The sequence below is a fragment of the Pelophylax lessonae genome (assembly GCF_965119305.1).
Source record: "Pelophylax lessonae genome assembly, chromosome: 7".
Classification (NCBI taxonomy): Eukaryota; Metazoa; Chordata; class Amphibia; order Anura; family Ranidae; genus Pelophylax; species Pelophylax lessonae.
Genome location: NC_138774.1, coordinates 269297817 through 269323758, shown reverse-complemented (window position 1 = coordinate 269323758; position 25942 = coordinate 269297817). Strand labels below are relative to the sequence as shown.

The 25942-nt window shown below is 43.0% G+C and overlaps 2 protein-coding genes across 5 annotated transcripts in view; one reads left to right on the top strand and one right to left on the bottom strand.

Moving 5' to 3' along the window:
• The window catches only part of CIZ1 (CDKN1A interacting zinc finger protein 1), a 63803-nt gene extending 52098 nt beyond the window's left edge, over positions 1-11705 (top strand). For both annotated transcript variants that reach the window (XM_082263679.1, XM_082263678.1), the window contains exons 13-16: positions 229-384; positions 4987-5050; positions 5427-5548; positions 11117-11705. In XM_082263679.1, the coding sequence (XP_082119805.1) occupies positions 229-384; positions 4987-5050; positions 5427-5548; positions 11117-11491 (717 nt within the window). In that variant the 3' untranslated portion in view covers positions 11492-11705. The remainder of the gene's footprint in view (positions 1-228; positions 385-4986; positions 5051-5426; positions 5549-11116) is intronic.
• A 10243-nt stretch (positions 11706-21948) lies between these two features.
• Positions 21949-25942, bottom strand: part of PIP5KL1 (phosphatidylinositol-4-phosphate 5-kinase like 1) — a 50066-nt gene continuing 46072 nt past the window's right edge. For all 3 annotated transcript variants that reach the window (XM_082264510.1, XM_082264509.1, XM_082264511.1), the window contains exon 10: positions 21949-22639. In XM_082264510.1, the coding sequence (XP_082120636.1) occupies positions 22207-22639 (433 nt within the window). In that variant the 3' untranslated portion in view covers positions 21949-22206. The remainder of the gene's footprint in view (positions 22640-25942) is intronic.

Here is a 25942-nt window from a genome sequence, read left to right as displayed (position 1 = left end):
ATTGTAAGTTTTGCCATCACGTGGAAATTGTTTTCTCTGAGATCAACTTTTTCTGTCTGCAGTACAAATACAAAACCAAAAGGCATAGAGTGAACTTTGACTTTTTAGCATTTTGACAACTTTTAGTGGTTAACAGCTTATGGTTTCATAATGCTGGTTCCTTGGGGTTTCCTTCTCAGCAGGAATTATTTCCAGGTCACATTCATTGTCTTGCGTAATCTTTTCCAGATGAAGCTTGGTGAAAAGGAGCCATGGAACATGGAAGAGTCAGAGGAGTTGATCACGGTGGATGCAGTGGGCTGTTTTGAGGAAGAGGATGATGATGACGAGGAGGAAGAGGGGATTAGTGCAGATGATACTGCTGAGGATCCAGAGAGCTTTATGGTAAAAGAAGAAAAAAAATATTTTGGATACAATTTGAATGTTCATATTTCACTGATCTAGAGCACAGATTATTTTAGAATGTTATTAACCAAGTGCAGCCACAACCTGATATCTGCAACACTGGGGCCAGTATAATAGCACACAGGCTGCATGTATTTCTCAATGGCTTCAATAGCTATAATTCCCATACTGCAGCCATTTCTGTGTTAGGCCTATTGTCTGGCAGGGTAGTCCCCACAGTTTTCTATTCATGCCAGTGGAGGATTCAGCTGATATGTTCACAAGTGACGGTAATGGCCATGCCATGTTGGCAAGCCACAAGTCCAGCAAGCAGATCTTGCCAATGGAATAGTCCAAATTGCCGGTGACTACTGTGTCCTTTTGTGAGTAATGAAAATCAGGTTTGCGTAGAATTCATTTATAGTAACAAATGGTGAAACCTCTTTTTTTTGCCACCAGATGCCTTAAAGGGTAACTTCACTTTCGTGGGAAAAATAGCAAATAAAAAAAAAAATATAGCGTATACAATTACGACACAAGTCAAATTGAATGTTATTAAAAACTAGAAAAAAAAGTTCGTCGAGACAAACTTTAAGTTGGCTTGAGAAAGCTTGACCAGAAAGTTTGAAAAGTTTAGATCGATCGATAGAAAAAGTTTGAAGATCGATCGATAGAAAGAAAAGGTTTGAAGATCGATCGATAGATAGAAAAGGTTTGAAGATCGATCGATTGAAAAGGTTTGAAGATCGATCAGTAGATAGATAGATAGATTAGATGAGTTTGAATGAGTTTACATTGATTAGCATCAAAGCTTCATTGAGTCTAATGGGATTTGGAGCTTGGGTCATCTGAACATCCTGTCAATGAAAGTCTATGGGCATTTTTTGGGTTTTTAATTTTTAGGAAAACCGTAACTCAAACCAGTCTGAAAAGATATAGCACACCGAGTCAGAACAGTATGAAGGTCTGTGCCGAGTTTGGAGTATGTAGCTTGAACGGTCTAGGAGGAGTTAGTGTCCAAAAATTTTCCGCTCAGAAAAATAAGAAGAAGAAGAAGAAGAAGAAGAAGAATAATAAGTTTAAATACAATATCAGTAAGTTGGCTGTTCCAAGCCAACTTAATTACCTTTCCTTTTCAATCTGTAGCCACTGTAATGTTCTGTAAAATGCAATGCATTTGGCTACCTGGAGGCGTTCTGTACACCGAATGTGTACTACTCCTCCACCCCCGACACCTTTTCTGCTTGTGCGATTGGCTGATTTTTTTTTTTTTTTTTTTTCCCCCCAGAAGTCTACACTACGATAAGTCAGATTTCAGGCATCTCCTGTAACAAAAATTTTATTTTTGGTGAGATACTCCAAATAGGAAATCACTTTAAAAAGGGATGCAGACCCTGCAATTTTCCTTATTGGAGACCAGCAAGGGCAGCAGCTGATTATTGGGGAAACCATTCCCATTAGACTCCCTCACATGGACACAAACACAGAGGGATCTCTTCAGAATAACAAAGGGTAGAAATCTGTAAAGTTTGTCAAAATCCCTGCAATGTACAGAGATCACCCAGAGGTTGTTTTTCATTAAGAACCAAAAAAAAAACAAAAGTGGAGTTACTCTAACATTTTTGGTAAATCTCCACCTTTTTATTCTGGTAAATACACAGAGCTGTGTTTATTTGAATAAGTAAAGTGTAGCAGGACAGCTGAAATACCCTTCCTGGAGAAAATGCTGCTCCAGGTGTATTGGCCAATGTCTGAAGGCCTACATACTGGGTTTTGTGGTCTCTGCTGAAGAGAAACGTAAGAGTTTGTATATTTGCTCCCTTTGCAGTAGGGTCAGTTTCACTCCCCTTTTTATAATGATCATATGACCAAATGCCTCTGCTTTCAGATATGTGGTAATATGAACCAAAAGTATTCTCTTCTGAAGAAAAGTGTGTAAAACTCCACTCCAGACAAAATGTTTGCTGCTTCAATCTGGTACTGTCGCTTGCAGTACCTCTTCTTTCCCACAAGATTCCTCAAGTCTTTTAGATTTTGATACCCATCACTCATTTCAGGGGTTAAACTAAGTAGAGAAGTTCATAGCTCAGAATCCTGCCCTCTGTATTGATGCAGAGAGCGGCATTGATGTCATCCCGTCAACCTGCTCTCTGCATAATCCGAGATTGCTACCATCAGAAGAGGACCCAGTAAGTCATGTGACTGGCCAGAAGAACTGTGAAAATAGAAGTTGGGGGGAAAAAAAAAAGCATACAGTAATGCCGGGGGTGGGGGTTTTAACCAGTTTCCGAATGCCTTGCTGGGAATGTACGTCATGGTTTTGACCTAACCGTTGCCATAACCCTGGTATCGGTTTTTCCCAGCTTTCAGATAATTGATCCCAGCGGTGGATTCAACACAAGATCACTTTTATAGGCAGCGGGAGTAGAGCCCCTGGCCGCTTCCAAGCTTAACGGAGCCATCGGTAAGCCTGGAATCAATCTGATGCGGCTGATGGCTAGGCAGGAAGTCGAGTGAGGGCAAGATAATCCCCCACTCTGCTCTATGCCCTTGGAGGACCAGAGCGACCGCTGACATCACTTCCGGTTCTCAGGCTTAAAGACACTTATTTTTTTTTTTGCATGTAAGGGGAAAAGAGATCTGGGGTCTTTTTTTTTTTTTTTTTTCTTCCCTTTCTGGAATGGTGGCTTTATTTATTTTTCTATATATTGCTTAAACTGGATGGACTTTTTTGTCAACCTGCCGAACTATACTTTTGAAGCTAGGATCATGTGGTTGGTGGTTTAGCAGTTTTTTTTTTTTTTTTGTTTTGTCTGGAGAGATGCTGTATTTGCAAACGTTTTTTGCAAACATCGGTCACAAGACTCATTAGGTCTATGCTGGCCAGGAAGTGAAGCATTTCCTGAAAAATCAGGGTTTGTATTCGAAGACCCATGGCCACTGCTCAGGCAGAAAGTGAAAAAGGTAAAAACCGATAGACACAATAGGTGAGCCTTTACCTTGATTTAAGTTCAGCTCTGCTGGTTTGTATTTGTATCTGAAGCAGTAAACTGTGATAGAAGTTTATACCTAAGCACTACAGGGGCCATTGAGCATTGCGGTGAAGAGAAGGTCCCACAGCACCTTCCGCATAAACCACCTGCCCATAGAGGACTTGAAATTCGACAGGTTCAGCAGGGACCAGCTGAATTTTGTAAGTAGTGAAAGAAACTGCAACACCACTGCAGGTGTTAAGCTCAATAAACCGACCTGAAGATATGAGCAAGAGAGATGATTGCACTCTGGTTTTCAGAAAATTCAATGCTTTATTTGATCAAATCCCATGTATGACCTCAAATATCCATAATACAGAAGGACAAAGGCAGCTAGGTTAACATGTTTCATGAACCAACTTGCTTAATCATAACCCTCAAAGCACATGTGTAGTTGGCTCTTAGGGTCCTTTCACACGGTGCGCCATCCGAGGTCCGTTCTCTGCTCAGCGGGGATGGATCAGCCGATCCCCGCTGAGCAGGCGGATGACAGCGCCTTCTCCGCTCTGTGCAGAGACAGAGCTGTCAGATCCCTGCTGTCCTCTATGGGGAGATCGGATGAGAGTGGACCGCCTGTCTGTTCTCATCCGATCCGCCAGACGGATTGAAAATAGGGTTTCCATCTGTCTGTATTTCACGGACAGGATCGGAAGCAGATAGCAGCGGGTGTCAGCAGAGATGTTTCCACTGACACCCGCTGCCCCATAGGGATGCATGGAGCATCCGATCAGGTCCGCCTGAAAAACTGACAGGCAGATCGGATCGCCCGTGTGAAAGGACCCTTATACCCAAATAACAGCTGAATCAATTAAGCCTGAATTTTGATCCATCTATGGTGGTTCCCACAGTTTAAAATATCTACTTTCGTCAAACTAGATGCTGCAGCACTGATCAGTGTATTTTGACAGTGGAGGAGTCCCCATTGTCAGAATGCAATGGCACAACAGGAAAGATTTCTCCATCCAGCTCACTGTTGTGGATGTAGAAATTTTTATCAGCCATCAAAAAAAGGTTGCCCAGACTAATACTTTTTTTTAGCAGCAATGCAAAGGCTAAAAACAAATACTTCTTACTGGATAGCCTTTTGTTTGCTGCTAATAGTGTTATGCCAAGAGCGCTTGTAGACCTCTTCAGTTTGTTTCTTGGATGTTCTATTTAGAAGTGCACCATGACCCATACCTGCATAGGACATAAAAATGCATTTCCTGGGACAACCTCTGTGGCAGCAATTTCTCTGCAGCCTCCCTCCGTTTCACCATGGGAGCCAGTGCCACACTTTTTTTTTTTTTGGTATCTGGCAGAAGGATTTGCAGTATATGGCCTCTGGTTGACTGTATTAAGTGATTACGTTTAGGTGGACATTTTTGATCTGATCATTAGATCTACTACCCTGCTTATGATGTACTTTTTTTTTTTTTTTTTTTGTAATCCTATTTTATTTATTTGCAAAGTGCAAGCAATTAAATGCACATTTCTATTTCTTACAAATTTCCTAAATACGATTTGTCATAAGCTGTTCTCTGTATAGAAGTAAAAAACAGACAAATTTTAATGTACTGTTGTTGTGCAGGTACAGGGAGAGGACCGGGGTGCTGACTGCAAGGAAGAGGAATACAATCCAGACACCACCTATGGTAAGTCCTAGGACTGCTCACCACGCGTCGTTAGTATTTTGGGTGCCGCCGTGGCGGGATTGAAGGTCCACACCAAGTGCCGTAGTCAGGAGACGCTAAACGCCATCAGCATTGCTTTCTTCCTTCTGCTTTTAAGTTGCATTGAGTTTGTCCATGATTGTCTGTTTCCCTCTGGATCTTTTCTCTGATCACTACACCTGTAGGAAAGTCTGCTCTTAGTTCTATGTATTCTGTGTTGTCTGTGAAACATCCATCCATTCCCTCATCTTCTCCTACCCCCTCCTATCTGGTTCCTGTAACATTCTTTCTTCTCTGTTCTTTCTTTTATGTTTCCCCTTTTGATATCCATTCTGTGATTTGCCCTCCCGTTTCACAGGCCTGGATTATATGGTCCCCGTCGAGGGTTCTCTCTGCAGGCTGTGTCACAAATTCTATCCTAGTGACTCTGCTGCCCGGCTCACACACTGCAAGTCCTTGGTGCATTTTCAGAACATCCAGGTTAGACCCTTCTCCTATTGCATGGCCTGGCTTCTGTTTTGTTTTGACACGCTCACTCTCTCTGCGTTTTTCACTGTCACATAATCACCCTACCTGGTGTCCTTAGCTATGACTCTAGATCACTGTTTCATCCATCCTTATTTTCCTGGTCATCTGTCTTCTGGCTTATCTCCCCAACATCCTGCAGCATCTGCTCCCTGAATTTAATAGCTTTTTGTTGCAAATTGTGAAGCCAGATGTTATCAAGAATAAGAGTCTTCCCCCCCACATCTCTTGATCCTGGCAAGTAGAATCAAATGCAGCACAAATCTGACTGTCATTAAAAGCCTAGAGCAGTTAGTTGTATTTGGCACTGCCAATGCTAGTACAGCTTAAAGGAAAATGTAAGAAAAAAAAAAAAAATAATCCTTAAAGTACATATCATAGGCTTTTGACCAGATGGTCCTGGATAATATAACTTAAAACTACTATTGTGATGCAAGTTATCTGGATTGCCCACCTGCCCAGTCCATAATGAACCTTACTGGAATAAAATACTATGGGTCATCATACATGGATAGATAGTATTTAGTGAGAACATCAAGAATGGTTTAATAACATTAGGAAAATATAAGTAAAATATATACATTTTATAATATCCCTGTTTGTTTCTGTGCCCCTGTGCTGAGTGAGTCTAATAGGAGTGGATTCATAATTAGCAATCAGCTGTGACTTTTAGGGCAGTGAGCAAAAGTTGGAGATCTGATAAATATGGGCAAACCCATAAGCCTATTCACTCCCTTTTATATAAATGAGCTGTAATCCATCGTACATTGAAAAAGGAAATTGCATAGTAATGACCTTGATTATTCAGGTCCTAATATGTGACTTTTTTTTTAGAGGGGGTAGGTAACTCTCCCTTGCCTTCAGAAATTTCAGCAAAGGGAATAGTGCCATTTTAGCTTCCTGGTTACAATTGCCATATCATTGGCATCGTCTCCAAACTTAAAAGCTTAAGTGTGTAGCTCATCATCTTCTAATGTGGGGGTTTATACTAGGGATCGACCGATATCGGTTATTCGTTGCCTATACCGATATTTTGGCCATTGCATATCGGTATCGGCCGATATGGGTCAATATCTTCATACATTTAAAAAATGTTTTTTATTTTTTTTACTTGACAGGTACTCTTGTGGAGGGATCTGTGGGCTTAAAAGACCCAAAACCCCTCCTCTGCACTTAAAAGCATTCAAAAAGCCAAGTTTGGCTGTTTTGAATGCTGTAATTTTTTTTAAATCTGGCGCAGAGTACCCGGAAATTTCGGAAGTGATGTCATGACATCACTTCTGGGTTTTTACATGGAGACCCGATCAGAGCCTGCGCGTCTTTGATCGGGTCTTAGGCGGCCGTTCAGGCTGGTTGCCCGGGTTCTCCCGGTGGGATGGGAGACCCAGGCGAGCCGCGGGAGTGGAGGGGGATGGACGTCCCCTCCCGCTCCTTTTAATGACAGCCGAGCGGCTTCTCAGCCGCATCAGTTGTCATTACAAGACAGCCGACCTTCAGCTATGGACGCCGGTACCGGGGTAATGCCTCTAGCTGCAGGCATCAATCCGTTACAGGCAATTTGCGGTAACCTCAGGGGCCGATTCCAATATATCGGGGAAAGTGCATAACGGCCCTCGATATATCGGCTTTGCCGTTAATCGGTCGATCTCTCTAGTTTATACAGCTAAAGGGCTGTTACTGGCTTACAAGAGAGCCCATCTATGCCTGCCCTATCCGCTTTGCTGCATGATTCATTGAATGAAACCTAATCTCTAAACAGAGTATCGGTGGATGACTGATAGGCCCACTAAGTCCAATCAGTCGTCTACCTATTCTGCGTTCAGAGATCCTTTTTTCATTTATAGAAGCTGTACAAGGGTTTCTATGTATGGCAGAGCTAGGTGGAAAAGGTGAGCATAGTCTGGCTCTCTTGATGAGAGCCTGCGACAACTCCTTACTTTTATTAATCCTCACTGCATTGGGCGATTTACAGCGGCAGGGGAAAGAGGAATCCACACAGGGGACACCTCCTACTGACTGTAATTTGTGCTGATTGTTAGGTTTTTAAATTTGGCTACACTAAAACTAAGCTTTAAATGGGAACGCTAAAAATGCATTATTTGAAAGGAGATAAAAATTATTTGCCACTAAATAAAATTGAATACAACATATATATTGTAAGCAGCCATCTGCCCAATAATACCATGAGTCAAAGGCCAGCAAAAACGGGTGGTTGATTCAGTTTGACCATCCACTTTGCTTCAATTGTGTAGTTATTCTAGCTCAACATGCCAAATTTGTCAGGCTGTACCACCTGTGAGACTTCCCTCCCCTCCCTAATGGCAGTGAAGGAGACCACACTGAAGAGCAAAATCCCTGTTTGCCAGTAGAAGAAAAAGAATAAGGAGGCAGTAGTGCCTCCTGACTGTCTGCAGATCTCCTCTCATGATTTGCTGAAAACCGACTCATCACAGGGGCATGATGAGCACTGCTGCAGGTGTGAAAGGAGCCAGAGTTCTAACAAGTGATTCGATAGTTAAAGTGAAAACTACCTGGGAATATTGCTGTATATAGCGACAGTACAATTTAAGTGTTTTTTATCATAAGGACATTCCTCTAGCTCTAGTCAAATAACTGTGCCTAGCCTTAAGAGGAGCCTCCTGGGAGAGTGTCATCAGTTTGCTGCAGGCAAAGGGTTGCATTTCCTCAGTCTCTCTCCATAAAAAAAAAAAACAAGAACAAGCACATAAAACATTTTGAATTGGTATTTTTATATTTACATGATTGTGTGTCTGTGGATAATGATTTAACAAAGATGGTGGCAGCATGCCAATTTTGTGTGATCTGTTTGAGAAGTACATACTGTAAGTGTTAGGCTTCTACCTTACTTGCCATGAATTTAGCATAAAAAAGGGATTTTCTTATAGTTTGAGTGACACAGAAATCCTTATTGTTGGGATATACTGCTGCATACAGGAGGATTTTGACACTGGCAGAAAACAGTGCCAGCACAGTAAACCTATCCTACTCCCAGCATTCCTCACTTTTACGAAAAAGCAGTACCAAGAGCATGACCATAGACACATATGGGTGAGGCTTTTGTCCCTCGATTAATGGCAAAGTTCACCTTTGGAACATGTTGTTCAGGGTGAAACATGTTAAAGACCCCCTCCCCCCCCTCGGTGCCAGCAGGTGGGAGATTTGTACCTGCTGTCAGAGTTTAAAGACTGCGGGGCTCTGCCCACATGGCTGCTGCATTTATTCAGAGTTCTGTAAAAGAATCAACTACACGTATTGCTGGTCTCTGCGGCTAAGGGCTTGTAGTTCTCAATGAAACTACAAGGGCGCTGGTGAGCATCCTCGTAGTTAATTGCTTCTTATTGCAATTCAGTAACTGCCTTCCTGTATCTACGGTATGGGCAGACAGTGTATTGAGTCTGCAGGACCCTGGCATTGCACCTGTGCTCTGCTGATCTTGGGTGCAATTCTTTACTGGCTTCTGTGTTGAAAAGTAATAAAGGCACTTTTCTTTATATACCTGCAAAAAAAGTGCTCTTTTTTTTTTTTAATATTTAAAGATTAACTTATACTTTTATAACTACAAGCAATGGTTATTACAAGTAAAATAATCCAAATGTCTTTAGAGTTTAGTGAGGGCCACAGAAAGCCATAGACTGCTGTCTAAACACATCCAACTAAAGGGTAGGCAACAAACACTAACGGGCCCAGAACAAAACAACCTAACTGGGGGCTGCCTGATGAACCTTATGTCCAAAGCTGGCATCAGAAGAGACCTGAACCTCCACCAGAATCATGAGAAGCACTTTCATATCGAGATAATGATCGAGTTGACCTGATGATCCTTGAGACCATGCGTGTAACATTCGTTTAGGGTCCTCTGCATCAGACCGAGATGTGGTGGTTGAAGGCTCAGGGGCCACTAATTCTACAGGCCAATCTCCTAAGGGTTTGGTAGGGGAATGTATGGAAGCATGTTTATTACCTCTGCAATCAGTCAGCATCTGCTGCAGTGGGGGCACCCACTACAGTTGAACTGTTTCCAATGTGTCTAGGATCCAATATGTTGTACGGCAAGGCCTTGAATACGAATTAATGGACTGTGGGTAGCAGGAGGGTGTAGGCAGGGAACAGAGGATGAATCTGTCTCTTGAAGTCAGAGCTGTGTGATGGTGCTTCAATGCTGGATTTCGCAGGAAAGAAAGCCTAGCTGATGTCCCCGCACAGTTCCTCCTTTTGATGAAAAGTGGTAAATTCAAATTGCACCCAAAGGTCCAAATAGTAGGGTAGCTCCTAGCACTATGCTCATGGAGCCTACTCATTAAGTGAGTTAAAGCTAACTGGGTTAAACCTAGTTCTGTGCCATGGCTCTGGATCCTGAAAGTGCTCCATAGCTAACTAAGTCTGTAAAGCGCCACAATGCAGACCCCAGGGCCCAAAGTTCATATTCCAGATATTGCCACAGATGCCATCCAATCTAGCAGGTCTAGGTACAGCACCTGAAGCTATTTTTTAGGAAACGCTGATCTGGTTTGTTGTGTTTTAGAGACCAGCTCAGGCAACTTTAAGTAGAGAAAAGACATCCTTTTGAGGTCCTCCATGACTAAAACCCAGCGGGTGGGGCAAACACATCAGGGGCTGTGGTTTGCGAAGCAGTTCTGGTTGAGGCTACTTTTACCATCTATACTTGCTCTCTGGTCAGGTGGGGAGTGTGGCATTCCCCTTGTATATAGATTGGATTTTGTTTGCCGGTGGCCTGTAGGCAGCAGTATACCTCAACAGTCTTTGAAATCCTGTGTCCCTCTAAAGCAGGGGTCTTCAAACTATGGCTCTTCAGTTGTTCAGGGACTACAATTCCCATCATGTCTGTGCATGTCAGTTTTACAATGCCTCATGGGATTTGTAGTTCCGCAACAGCTGGAGGGCCGTAGTTTGAGGATCCCTGCTCTAAAGGCTAGAGAAGATATATTTGAGGATAGGTTCACCCTAACAAATAAAGGAATGCATAACAATGGTTTGGTTTGAAATCAACCAGCTTGCAGTTAGCAATCTGTACCTAGAGCTCCCCCGTGCCATGTATAGCTGTGTAGGATTAGGAGATTTTAAATTACAGCCAAATGTCCAAATCGTAGGGTAGCTCCCAGCACTATGACCATGATATAGCCACCAACACATATTAAGAAGATCTTCGCTTATGAAGCTAAAGGAGGGACTTTTTAAATATACACTCCCAACTAAAGAACCTTTTAAAATTTTAAAGTACAGAGTCAGGTTTACTGGCTACTTGGCAAACCAAGACAAAGTTGTTCTTCGACATGCATTACTGATTGGAATATACATTTTCCACTTTCAAATCACTGACTTGCGCAAGACACAACTGTTCGTGAAAACCTCTAAAGGCTTTATACATAGAACCATTTAGGAGCCAGGTTACTTCAAGCCCCAGACAGAAGGAATGTTAGCACTGGATACCCTCTAGAGCAACCACAATCGTTTTCATATTAATCTTTAAATTTACATTTACAGAGATACAAAGCTGCAAAGAATCGCATGGCTACCCAAGGTGGAGTTTCATCTTTAAAAATGGAGGATGAAAAAGAGAAAACGACTAGCACTACCAGTCACAGAGACGAAGACTTTGCTAATCTGGCAGAGAAGAGCAGCTCTGTACCTACAAAGCTGGCCACCGAGAAACGAGCAAGAGTACACATTGGAAGTGGCAATGAGGATTCTAATGCAGGCTTGGATACTGCTGTGGGTACAAGTGAGGAGGATTCTGGCTACCTTATGGAGCCAGAGCTGCAGCGTTGCAAAAGTGAAGAGGGAGGAGAAGTGGCAGTTGACCAGGAAACTGCCTATAGTGATAGCACACTGAGCCCTGTCCACCACAACCTTCTATAGGTTTACACACCTGACAGTGTTTTAGTAATTTCTATGGGGAGAAGTGTTAGAGAGGCCTTCTGCTTAGTCCCAGTGAGTGATGACAAAACACAGATGTTAGGTTATTTAAAGATGGTATATCCTACAAATGACAATTCCATACATGAAGGAAGCATTCACAGTCTAACTGTGGCTTTCTGCTTTGTTAAAAGGGTAAATGCAATAGTATTTTCTTTCCTGTTATGTGGAAGGCAGTTCCTAGAAAGGGAGCCTTTAGGGTTGCTGATGTAGGATAAAAATGTAAACTTAGCCTAGCACCCGTTTTTTTTTTTTTTTTTTTTCTTTCTTTCTTTCTTTAAACTAAGGTCCCTTTCACACGGGTGCCTCTGTGGAACGAATTTAGCCTGCTCAGCGGGGGATCAATGTGCTGAGCAGGCAGATGACAGGTCCTGTCAGCTCTGCTGTGCAGAGCACACAGTCCCGCTCTCCTCTATGGGGAAATCTGATGGAAACGGACCGCCTGACGGATGAAAAATAGGACCACTATCTGTCTGGATCAGGGATTCCCAAACTAAGGCCCACCAGTTGTTCAGGAACTACAATTCCCAACATGCCTAGTCATGGATGAGAATGTCAAGAGTTTTACAATGCCTCATGGGATTTGTAGTTTGGGAATCCCTGGTCTGGATTTTGCGGACAGGTTCGGATAGCGACATCCGCCGCTCCATTGGGGAGACTGGGGGGTCTGATCAGGTCTGCCTGAAAAACTGACAGGCAGATCTGATCGGACAGCCTGTGTGAAAGGCCCCTAAATTGTAGTGTCTACGCATGCCCACCTAAGGATATGTGTGCGGTCTGTATGGTGTAATAAGTGTATTAAGGCCTAGGCGCTGGCCTGAGAGTGATGCTAGATAAAGAAGCACCACATTCCCAAGCAAGAGAGCTACTGCTGTTTTCAGCAAGGAGATAGAACAGTCTGCATGACAATGATGTGTATATATAGTTAAGGACAGTTGGTAATTTGGAACAGATTGTAAAGAACAAGTGGCCACTGGCTTACTTTCTTGTAATTTGGGTAAACATTTTTTTTTTTTCATTATATGTATATAGGGTTATCTTGTCATCTCTTCCTGGCTATGGTCACCCCTCTCCCCTTGCTGTCTTATATTTGCTTCTGATAATACATCAGATCCCAAACCCTATATCATACCTGATATAGCTGACAGGTTGCAGTAGAAGATGAAAGAATTATGACAGTTTTAAGCTTTTCCAACCAGTCAGATTATGCTCAGCAGATTTTACCATCTAGGACGAGGTTGCCTTAGACATTAATTGAAAGTTATGTTCTTATACAACATAACTCTTAATGTATAATTTTTTCCCGAATCAGACTGTAGCTGTCCAGCTTTTGAAATATGAGCAAAGCTGTCTTGAGCTGTTAATGTATATTATTTATATTGACCGTTTTAGGTGCTTGTTTAGAAATAAAAAAATAATTGCCCTTAGTTTTCCTCATGCAGCTGCTAAAAAAAAAAGTGTGAAATTTTGATCAATGGTTGAAATCACATAGATTTAGAAAACAAAAATTAGTGAAGGAAATTGCCCAGAGTGGTTTAGTACGCAAAACTGCGTGAATCAATAATTTAAAATGGCAAACCTACAATTTTTATAGGTCGGTCTCTCAGTGTTTACATTAGGCAGTTAGCAAGAGACTGTCAATTTTAGTGCTTTTGGTTACTGGCTGCAGTACCCCATTTGTGCCTGTAGATGGTACTGTGAGACACACAAATCTGGCTGTGTTTTTTAACATGAAGCTCCAATCTTGTACTTGATGTAACTATGGTACATGCTTGAAGATTTGGCTGTAACTATGGTACATGCTTGAAGATTTGGCAGATTGTTAATGATGAAACTCATACCATGGATCTGGAAGATTAAGCTGTTTTACAGCGGTCTGCACCTACATCCATAGCCAGCTGGCTGTGGCCTTTAAAAGTGGATTCTTGCTAATATAAATGCATTCCATATCAATGGCGACAGGGGTCACTTGTAGAGTTAGTTCATGATAAAGCTTATTGCTTTGTTAAATTTTACCAGCTATGTCTGTTTTTGAATTGATACTGTATTTATATTCCAATCAAGCTATTCCTGAACCACCCATAAAGGACTGTATGTGCTCTACAGTGTCTACTGTAGGGTTTGTAGTGCTACATGCATTGCCTTGGAGGAAGAAAGTGTAATAATATGTATACATAACATAATATGTATAATGGGATTGGTAGGGTGCCATGAAAAATGTCTGGTGTTCTTAGTGGGGACCCAAGGTTTTCAGGCTTGGACATATTATGTTGGATAGGGCTGTTTATAATTGGGGATCGACCGATTATCAGCAAAGCTGATATATCGAGGGTCGATATACACTTTCCCCCGGTATATCGGAATTGGCCTTTTGATTTATTGATATTTTGGGAAAGTGCATGTAGAAGGGTGATGCCTGCAGCTAGAGACATCACCCCGGTACCGGTGTCCATAACCGACGGCCGGCTATCTGTTAATTACAACCGAAGCGGCTGAGAAGCCACTCGGCTGTCATTCCAAAGAGCGTGAGGGGACGTCCCTCTCACCGCCTTCCGTGGCTCGCCCGGGTCTCCCATCCCCCCGGGAGACCCGGGCATTCTTCCTTCACTGTACAACGCTGTACCCAAATACAATTCATGTCTTGTGTTTTTTTTTTTTTCCCCCACAAATAGCTTTCTTTTGGTGGTATTTGATTACCTCTGCGATTTTTATTTATTGCGCTATAAACAAAGTGACAATTCTGGAAATTAAAAACTATTTTTTACTTTCTGCTTTGACATTACCAATAAGAAAAAAAAATCTAATTTTTTTCATAATTTTAGTTAAATTTGTATTCTGCTACATATTTTTGGTAAAAAAAAAAAAAAAACGCAATAGTTACCGCACCTACAAACTACGGGAAAGATTTCTCATTTTTATTTATTTTTACTAATTTTTAGTGGGAATGCGACATTGCGGTGGACAGATCGGACCCCTAACTGACATTTTTGACACTGGGGGGGGAAGAACCAGTCACATTACTACAGTAATCATTGCTAAATAATATGCAGTATGTATATATAATTGTATACAATTACACACATTTTATTTTTTTTTGTGTGCACAGCTCACCGCCATAATATAATGGAAAAGTTGCTTCACAGAAGTGAATAAGGCAGGACACAGCGTTTGGCACAAGAGGACTCTGTAAGGGCATAGTTTCAGTGAGGATGATGAGGGAAATTTGCTATTTGCATTATCTATGGAAAAGTAATGTTATCCCAGCCAGCCCCACTCATCGCTAAAAAAAAAAAAAAAAAATTGTAAGGTGGAATTTGAAATTTAAATGTTGGGTTACACAAGTGGCAGAGGTCAGCTTATGACCTAAAATGGTTCTAAGTTGGGTTTTGTGACGATTTTGAGAACCTTGCTTAAAGTTTACCCTAAAGAGAAGTTTCGGTCTGTAAAAAAAAAAAAAGTAAGGCAGCAGCTACAAAGACTGTAACTGCTGACTTTTATTATAAGAACACTTACTTGTCCAGGGATCCTGCGATGTGGGCACCTCAAGCCAATTCGTCAATCTTTGGGTGTAGGCCCTGGCAGCTGTAGTAAGGGAAACAGGAAGTGAAGCCTTGTGGCTTCACAGCCTATTTCCTACTGCGAATGCACGAGTTGCGTTGTGCTTTCTGAATGATCCTGCTGTCTTCTTGGACCTGTGTGTCCCAGAAGGCAGCAAGGGAGGGGCCAGAAATGACAGATTGCTGTGTGGCAATCTTACCAGGAAGTGGTAACCTGTCAAAACCAGGTACCCACTCTTACCCCACCCAAAACGAAAAGTGCCAAATGGTGGTAGTTGCGGGTGCAGAGCTTCCACTTTAAGCCAAACCGTTGTATATGGGAATTGATTCTGCCAATAATCAGTCTTTTTGTAATTGAAATATCCCTGCCATACTAAATAATGCTAAAAGGAAGTGACACTGCTATTCACAACCTGTAGGTGTGTGAATACCTTCAGCAACTTGCCTTCAGTTGCTCATGGAACTCTGGATGGATATTTCCACACTGGTGAGGGATTCCTGTGCCCACCACTCCGGATTGGATGTTGTTGCTTTCCCTCTGACTATTTTCCGCTCAACTGCTTTGATTTTTCAGTTGAACGACATGAAGCAGGAGGGGGGGCCAACAGGGCCACTTGAATTTTGGCCAGCTCATCATGCTTAAGATGAGAACTGATTCTTGCCCTTGGCAATCATCTTGATTAGCCCAAAGCAATGGTTCTCTACTCCGGGCCTCGAGACACACTAAGAGGCCAGGTTTTGCAAGATCACTGAAATGCATCACAGGTGATATATTTTGCTGCTCAGTGATTGCAGTATTCTAGTCTGCATCTCCCCAAGGTGATACTTGTAATCTGGCCTGTTAGTGGGTCCTGAGGACTGGAGTTGAGATCCACTGGCCCAAAGTCAACACTAGCAAATGACAGAATGGAAGGGAGAATTTGGCTGCTATGGGACCATACAGTCCTCTTGAGGACATGGACTTTGACCCTGCCACTAAACTTAGTACCATTGTTTTATCAACGAGCACACTGTGTTACATTACCTCTTGAAAGTCTCCTACTTGCAGGCAATGCATGTTTCACTTGCAGTTCTTCTGGATAAATTATGAGAACTCTTCACTTTTGGTCCATTTACAACTTTTTTAGGAAACAAAACTTGTCATTTTTAAACATTTTTAGTATAATAAAAATTGTAGTGAAACAAAACCGGTGTGTTCTGTGTATTGGTTTGAATTTCCTCTATGTAATGAATGCAGCTGCCAACTTCAAAAAGAAAATTTAGCCAAAGCTTTTTGTAGGGGGGAAGGGTTAGGATCCCCTGTCTGTGCTGTTGAAAGCCTCCAGTTATACTCTGTGCAGCCTAATCAAAGTATTTAGAAGACTTCTTAAAAATGCACACCAACCCTAGTCTTCTGGAGCCAGACTCTACAGAAAGTGGTAGATTAGGCACCATTCGCATAGGCATTTTGCCACACTGCATATCCAGTGGTAGAAATCTGCTAATTCTGACTGCTGGGATTGACAGCTGCGTGCGGATAGCTATTGGCTGCTGCAGCTACTTTTGCAAAGCTAGGGGTAAAATGAGGTTACCGCAGCTGGATGCAAAAAGTGCTGTCTGTACACAACTATCAATCCCAACAGCAGGAATCTGTAAATTCCTGCCGCTGGGATTTACAGCATGGCAAAACTTCCAAGTGAATGGTGTCTAAAGTCAGCTTCCTGAACTGAGTGCTTTGTAATTCTGTGTTGTTAGACGTTGGGCTTTTGTAGATTAGGCAAATGTAGCTTGCTTCCAGGTGCATTCAATCTGATTTAGGATCTGTTTAAGATCATTCAAAATTCATTGGCAGGTGTATTTGACCACCTAATGACCTGCATTTGACCTTTTAAGCTGTATCAACCTGCCTTTGCATTCCTATTGAATAGTATGGCAAAAAGAAGCAGTTCTGATGCACACAATCTCATTGACCCTAGACATTTTTCTCTAGATTCCTATGCATTACACTTCCAAGGTAAGGTAATCCAGAAACTTCTCTAAACTTTGACGGCTGAGGCTTTCTGTATGCAAGCTAGAGCAAGCGAGCAAGATCCAGAAAGGAGCCTCCAGCGTGGTGTTTAAGTTTCTTCTGGATTGCACAAGGGGTTCCCAAATAAAATGGAGTGGTGTGGCCTGATGATACCTGAATGAAAAAACTGTACTGAGCCAATGGGTACTGAGTACCTAATGTCCAATAATGGCTGGAATATACATAGCTCAAAAAAAAAAATAAAAGGAACACTTTGAAAACACATCAGATCTCAATGGGGAAAAAAAATTATCAGGCTGGATATCTATACTGCTATGGTTTGGGTAATGTGTTGGGAACAAAAGGATGCCACATCGTTTGATGGAAAAGAAAATCATTAATCTACAGAGGGCTAAATTCAAAGAGACCTTGAGAATCAAAGTGAATAAAATGATGCAGCAGGTTAGTCCCATTTTGCTGAAATTTTATTTTAGCAACTCAAAATGGTACTCATAAGCTTGTATGGCCTCCATGTGCTTGCATGCATGCCTGACAACATCCGGGCATGAGCCTAATGCGATAACGGATGGTGTCCTGGAGTATTTCCTCCCAGATCTGGACCAGGGCTTTACTGAGGTGCAACCTGGTGGTGTCTGATGGACTGAAATAAGGTCCCAGAGGTGTTCTATTGGATTTAGGTCAGGAGAGCGTGGGGGGCATTCAATGGTACCAATTCCTTCATCCTTTGGGAACTAGCTGTATACTCTCACCACATGAGGCAGGGCATTGTCATGCACCAGGTGTAACCCAGGACCCACTGCACCATTGTAGGGTCTGACAATGGGTTCAAGGGTTTCATCCCAAAACATAATGGCAGTCAGGGTGCCATTGTTTAGCCTGTAGAGGTCTGTGCATCCCTCCATTGATATGCCAATATTGACAGACCAACCACCATACCCACTCATGCTGAATGATGTTACAGGCAGCATAACGTTGTCCACAGCTTCTCCAGACTCTTTCATGTTTTTCACATGTGCTCATGGTGAACCTGCCCTCATCTGTGAAAAGCACAGGGTGCCAGTGGTGGACCTACCAATTTTGGTGTTCAATGGCAAATACCAATTACGCTCCATGATGCCAGGCAGTGAGCACACGGCCCACTAGAGGATGTGGGGCCCTCAGGCCACCCTCATGAAGTCTGTTTCTGATTGTTTGGTCAGAGAAATTCACACCAGTGGCCTGCCAGAGGTAATTTTGTCAGGCTGGCAGTTCTCATCTTGTTCCTTCTTGCACAAAGGAGCGGATACTGGTCCTGCTGCTGGGTTAAGGACCTTCTACAGCCCTGTCCAGCTCTCCTAGAGTAACTGCCTGTCTGCCTCCTGGAATCTTCTCCATGATCTTGAGCTCTTCTTGCAATGGCACGTATTGATGTGCCATCCCGGAGGAATTGGACTGCCTGTGCAACCTCTATAGGGTCCAGGTATGGCCTCATGCTACCAATAGTGACACTGACCCTAGCCAAATGCAAAACTAGTAAAAAGCAGTCAGAAAAGATGAGTAGGGGAAAAGTCAGTGAGCTTCACCTGTAAAATCGTTCCTGTTTTGGAACTCCAACTAGTGCCCCTGTTAATTTCATTAACACCCAAGGCAGCTGAAACTGATTAACAACCACCTCTGCTACTTAACTGACCAGATCAATATTCCAGGAGTTAAATTGAATTGATGCTATACTCTGATTAAAAAGTGTTCCTTTAATTTTTTTGAGCAGTGTACATTTAAATGAAGTCCATGTTGCTTAAAGCTACCAAGTAGATTTAAACTGCTGAAACAGATTCATCTGATTGGAAGCAGATATTTACAGTGCCTTGAAAAAGTATTTATACCCCTTTACATTTTCCACATTTTGCCATTTTTGCAACCAAAAATGTGAATGTATTTTTGGGGATTTTATGCAATAGACCAACACAAAGTGGCACAGAATTGTGAAGTGGATGATAAATGATTGCCAGTTTGTTGATCTATCACATAAAATACTTTTGTTTTTGGTTGTAACATGAAAAAAATGTGAAAAAATTTCAAGATGTATGAATACCTTTTCAAGGACTGTATAAAAGTTTGCAATATGATTGGTTTATTAAAGGAGTAGAGGGTGTCAACTGAGCCTAGAAAAGAGGGTAAAGTTACATTCATTTCAAATAGGCAATCGTGGGCTAGCAAAAATCTTTTTATTTCAGAGTTCTGCAGAGACCACTGCCTCCACACAGAGAGCAATGGCCCTTTGCTATAGCAGCCTTTTTCAAACAGGGTGCCTTGGCAAAATCCCTAAAAATACAAGCTGGCATGTGGATGAAGCCTGCCTTTTAGTTACACAAAGCCACAGGATTTCTTTGTACACCATTACAGCCTTCTAGCTGCCAGCATCCTAACGACCAATGGCATCATCAGTTGATATGAAAAGATTTCAGTCGCCTGCATAGCATCCTACTTTGACCTGCCCCTCTCTATCAGAATTGGGTTCACATTGGCTGAGGGCTGAAGAAAAACTGGAGGGAGAAGAGAAACATTGGTATACTAAGTACCAGTTTGCAAAAGTGTATTTGCTTTGGAAGAATAAATCATCTCTAACGTTGGGGTGTTATGAATCTGTGCAGGGGCGTAACTAAAGGGGTTGCAATTGCAACTGGGCCCCATGCTCCTGCGAGCCTGTGCAGCTCCCCTGTACACCTGGATAGGAGGGGCGGCGGGGGCAGAATGTAGAGAAATCACTGTCCTTTTTTCTGTAGCTGCAGGAGGAAAATGGAGGAGATTGGTGTAAATCTGTATGCTGCCCCCACCACTCCTCCTATCCAGTTCACTTGTGTTCTGCTGTCTCTGGGCCCCTGTGTGCTCCCCTGGTTCGTCGGTAACCCCCCCCCCCCCCCACTGTGCTCCCTCCCCTCTCCTGCCGGCTGCTGCAGGGGATGTGCCGCAATAGAGAACCAGGAAGGGGGTCGGTAAATTTGTAATTTTTAGACAGACTCCTAGTCAGTGACATTGTAAAAAAAATAAAAGAAAATGATAAAAAAAAAAAAAATAATACAATTAAAATACCGAAAAATAAAAACTACTGACACCAGTGGGTGAACTTCCAGGATCGCAAAGGTCACATTTGCAACTGGGCCCTGGCATTGGGGATGGGGAGGCCCCAAGATGGCAGGAAGGGGCCCACTTTAGAACTTGTGAAAGGGTCCCGCTGCAGGACCGTAATAAAGGGCCCCCGTAACGCGAGTATAGGGTCCCCAGGATCAGTGGGAAGAGCCCCAGGCTTGAATGGAAAGGGCCTGGTTTCTTGCAACGGGGCCCTGAAGGTTCAAGTTACGCCTCTGAGTGTGTGGCTGTTGCTGCATTATGCAAAACTATTGAATCGTTTTTACATTTCAGAATGGGGTGCCTCGAGACTGTCCATAATTTTTAAAGGTTGCCTTGACTGAAAAAAGGTTGAGAAACGCTGCGCTACAGCCTGCAGGATTTCCTACTCACTTTCTGGCCACATTCTAGAGAAAAAAAGACCGTAAGACTTTGCAAATCTTTATTTTAATGCATCTGGAATGTATTTAGACAAAGTTCAGTTGGGATTAAATAATTTCTGCTATTGTACATGCATACAGGCACAGCATAAAAAAAAATCCCAGTTGCACATTTTAAAATGCAGAAATTCTATGTGCAGAAAAATCTGGATAATAATAAAATGTTATCAGGTTATATACCATTGCAAGAAAATTTAATGTTCTTGTGATGGAAGTAAATAATTTCTACCAGCCATAAAAGAAGTTTGATAATCAGGGGATGCATTCATCAGGACTTCACTCATGCAGTCTACAGTCATGCATTTTCAACCTCTATACACACACATTTATTTTGGGGTTTCATTTTTTATTTTAAAAAGGCATCTGAAATATAGCAACTGCATGCAGTTACACCGAATTTGTTAAAGGCACGGAGCAGGGAAATGCTGTCGGGGGGTAAGAAGTAGTGGTCAACGATATTGTTTTTTCATTACCAATATCGATATTTTGGTCATCGCATATCGGGCGATATGGGCTGATATTTTCGTACATTTAAAAAAACATTTTTTTTCCCCCTTCACAGGTACTCTTGTGGAGGGATCTGGGGGTCTAAAAGACCCCAAACCCCTCCTCTGCACTTAAAGCATTCAAAACGCCAAGTTTGGCTGTTGTTGAATGCTGTCATTTTTTTTAATCTGGCGCCAGTACCCGGAAGTGATGTCATGACATCACTTCCGGGTTTTTGCATGGAGACCCAATCAGAGACGAATGCGGCTTTGATCTGGTCTTTGGCGGCCGTGCAGGCTGGTTGCCTGGGTCTCCCGGTAAGACGGGAGACCCGGGCGAGCCACGGGAGGGGGGGCATCCCCTCCTGCTCCTTGTAATGACAGCTGAGCGGCTTATCAGCCGCATAGGTTGTCATTAAAAGACAGCCGACCGTCGTCTATGGACGCCGGCACCAGGGGGATGCCTCTATCTGCAGGCATCACTTCGGTACAAGCACTTTCCGAAATATCGGCAATTTCGGTAACCTTCAGGGCCGATTCATATATATCAGGGAAAGTGCATATCAGCCCTTATCAGCTTTGCCGATAATCGGTCGATCCCTAGTAAGAAGGCAGTAACCCAGAAGAGCACTGTTTTTACAAATACGTATTGCCCTCAGTGCTGCACATAATACAACAGTGCCTGGACATATTATTTAGCAGGTAAGTATCTGTTGGAAGTCACAGACATGGCTGTATTTAATGTACCAGCAGGCACTGACTAGGCATTGGGGGGTACGCAGTACAAATAACTTAAAATGTACAGTTTGGTAGCACCTGGTACAGAGAGGAATTGCAAGATTCTCTGCAGTTCTGGTAACACACAGCCATTATCTCTCTGCAGTCTTCTGATTGTGGTAAAAGCTCTACTCCCTTCAATGGCCCACGCAGCTTTAAATGTACGCAGTAATAAATAACATGAGCCAAATGAACAAAGTCCCTATAAAAGAGGGTTATATTGCAGATAATAGACCTAGTGCTGCTGGTTAACCCTGACTGTCCTCCAAATCAAAGTGGCCAACCATTACACTGTATGGGTTTCCACCCAACGACACAGCCTCTGTGAATAACGGTAAGGGCTGACGGTGGAGAACTCTTGTCCACGGTAACGCATGCTCTTCCAAAGATACTCCAGCTTTTTCCTCAAGCCATACACCGTGAATATGTCGATGATGCCAATAAAGTATCTTTGCTCTGGCCCATCCATCACATGTAAAGGGTTCCTGTAGTTTGGCAGCAAGCGACGGTTTTGTGCCATAACATCGGATATGTCAGATACCGTGCTGATTTGCTGCCCAATCTTCTTCAAGGTCTGACGTCTGGCAGAGGTCATTTCTGGGGTGCCGCTACAATCTGTGCTGTTATCCTCTTTATCCACAGAATCGCCTTCCTCTTCTACGGTGCCAGGGACAGAGGCACAGTGAGATGTGGTAGGACTGCCTGTCCCATTTACAGATCTGAAAATAATATATTTTATTATATTTTCTACTTATAACAATCAGGTTCAACTAGATGCGCTCCCATGCAACTAAAAAGGATATACACTATATTGTGATGCCTGCCTTTACACACACATTAAGAGTTCCCTTCACTGGAACTAATCAGGGGGTCATCAAACTATGACCCTCCAGTTGTTCAGGAACTACAATTCCCATCATGCCTAGTCATGTCTGCAAATGTCAGAGTTTTACAATGCCTCATGGGATATGTAGTTCCTCAACAGCTGGAGGGCCGTAGTTTGAGGATCCCTGGCCTAGATAATCCATCCACCTCACAGGTGCGGCATATCAAGATGCTGATTAGACAGCATGATTATTTCACAGCTGTGCCTTAGGCTAGCCGCAATGAAATGTAGTTTTACTGTATTGGGGGGGGGGGGTCCTAAAACCAGTCAGTATCTGGTGTGACCACCATTTCCCTCATGCAGTGCAACACATCTCCTTCTCATAGAGTTGGTCAGGTTGTGGATTGTGGCCTATGGAATGTTGGTCCACTCCTTGTCAATGGTTGTGCGAAGTTGCTGGATATTGGCAGGACCTGGAACATGATGTCATATATGCCGATCCAGAGCATGCCAAACATTCTCAATGGGTGACATGTCCTGTGAGTATGCTGGCCATGCAAGAACTGGGATGTTTTCAGCTTCCAGGAATTGTACACAGATACTTGCAACATGGGGCTGTGCATTATCATGCTGCAACATGAGGTGATGGTCATGGATGCTCAATGGGGCTCAGGATCTCTTCACGGTATCTCTGTGCATTCCAAATGCCATCAATAAAATGCACCTGTGTTCGTAGTCCATAACATACGCCTACCCATACCATAACCCCACCGCCACCATGGGCCACTCGATCCACAATGTTGACATCAGCAAACCGCTCACCCACACGCCATACACGCTGTCTGCCATCTGCCCTGTACAGTGAAAACAAGTGTGCCAAAGTGCCAGACGCCATTGAATGTGAGCATTTTCCCACTCAAGTCGGTTACGATGATGAACTGCAGTCCGGTCGAGACCCCGATGAGGACAGCGAGCATGCAGATGAGCTTCCCTGAGACGGTTTCCGACAGTGTGTGCAGAAATTCTTTGGTTATGAAAACTGATTGTTGCAGCAGCTGTCCGGGTGGCTGGTCTCAGACGATCTTGGAGGTGAGGATGCTGGATGTGGAGTTCCTGGGCTGGTGTGGTTACACGTGGTCTGCGGTTGTGAGGCTGGTTGGATGTACTGCCAAATTCTCTTAAGCGCCTTTGGAAATGGCTTATGGTAGAAAAATGAACATTCAATTCACAGGCAACAGCTCTGGTGGACATTCCTGCAGTCAGCAAGCCAATTGCACGCTCCCTCAAAACCTGCGACATCTGTGGTATTGCGCTGTGTGATAAAACTGCACATTTTAGAGTGGCCTTTTATTGTGGCCAGCATAAGGCATTACCTGTGCAATAATCATGTTGTCTAATCAGCATCTTGATATGCCACACCTGTGAGGTGGATGGATTATTTCAGCAAAGGAGAAGTGCTCACTAACACAGATGTAGAAAGATTTGTGAACAATATTTGAAAGAAATAGGCCTTTTGTGTACATAGAAAAAGTCTTAGATCTTTCAGTTCAGCTCATGAAAAATGGGGGGCAAAAACAAAAGTGGTGCGTGCGTTTATAATTTTGTTCAGTGTATTTTTGCTAATAGGGGCAAAGTAGGTTGTTGCCTAAATATCCACTGCCTCCCTCTATATCCATGTTTACCTGCTGGAGCAAATGAAAAATCCCAGTGTAAGCACCAAGCTGAACCCTCTGTACACTTATATGTGACAGATTTGTTCAGGCGATTGACACCTCACAGTTTTGGCACTGCAAAGTAGGAGAAGGGGAAAAATACAGTATGCTCCCCATACCTGAAAGTGCTGGATGTTTGGATGCTCAAGTAGGAAAACTTTGTGGCACAGGGATAATAAAAAAACTACGGGAGGGAAGGAGTGGTGGGAGCATCTCTCCTTTGAACATGCTATTGCTTCCTGAACAAGCATAGAATAGGTTCACTTTTTATTGGAAAGTATACTAAAGTCTTCAAGTTTTTTTAAATAAACATGCCTATTAAATCAGTTTGATGTAACAAAACACTCTTATTGCTATAAATTACTGATTCCTGTGAATATATATTTTTTTTTAATAGATGTATTATACAGGCTCTGCTTGCAGTGCTATACAATGTTTTTGCTTTACAGTATGGCTAAGTACAAGGTCTATGAGCTGGCCTGACTCACTGAAGTCCATGCATTGCATGTCTGTTTTCTTATCTGTACAGTTATCAAGCAGCCACCCAAAGCTCCCTCTAGTGCACATGTGTCAAACACAAGGCCCGCGGGCCATTTCATGTGGCCCTCACACCTCTCCTGCACCTGCAGGAGAGCTCCAGACCTCCTCCAGACCCTGTGCTTTCTGCTTTCCAGCAATGCCTCTAGCTTCTTCCCAGGAGGAGCACAAGGTAAGGGTGGTGCACTGTAATGTAAGGGAGGGTGGGGGACTCAACTTCTGATGGTGGAGAGGCTCCCGAAGTCTTATGTACGGGTAAGCAATGCTCTGGACATCTAGGTTCATGGATACAACCGTCCCTTTTGAAGGCAATCATATTGCTGATGCGGCCCTCGATTAAATTGAGTTTGACACCCCTGCGTCTAGTGGCTAAACTACAACTCCTTATACTTAAAGCAGGGTTCCAACCACATTTTAAATTTTGCATCCCCACGTTTGTGATCACTGTATCATTTCTCATTGGACACTCCCCCCCCCCCCCCCTGTAATCTATGTACCTTATTTTGAAGGCAAAAGCTCCGCTTCTGCTGTACCGCGGCGAGATACGCCTTTTCTGCCCGCGCATTGGCTCCTGGGATAGGAGTGTTATCAATCCTAGGAGTCAATGGGCGGCCTTTGCTTCTAGCAATGCAGTATTTCCATTGCTGCGCTTGGATTGCAATGCGTGAGATAGGGAGGTGCATGCTGGATACCCAGCAGCGTCATATCCCAGAAGGAGGAACAAGTGGACTTCAGATGTCCACACTGAAGATGGAACTGCGTTCGCTGAGGACAGCTGAGCGAGCTTTTCTAAAAAGAAAAAAGGATGATAAAAAATACATTTATTACCAATACCAATTTGTATAGGATTAGTTGCGACGATTACGTGGGTGTTTTTGAAAAAAAAAAAAAAAGCTGGAACTCTGCTTTAATACATTCACAAAAATATAGGCCATCTAGCTTGTAAA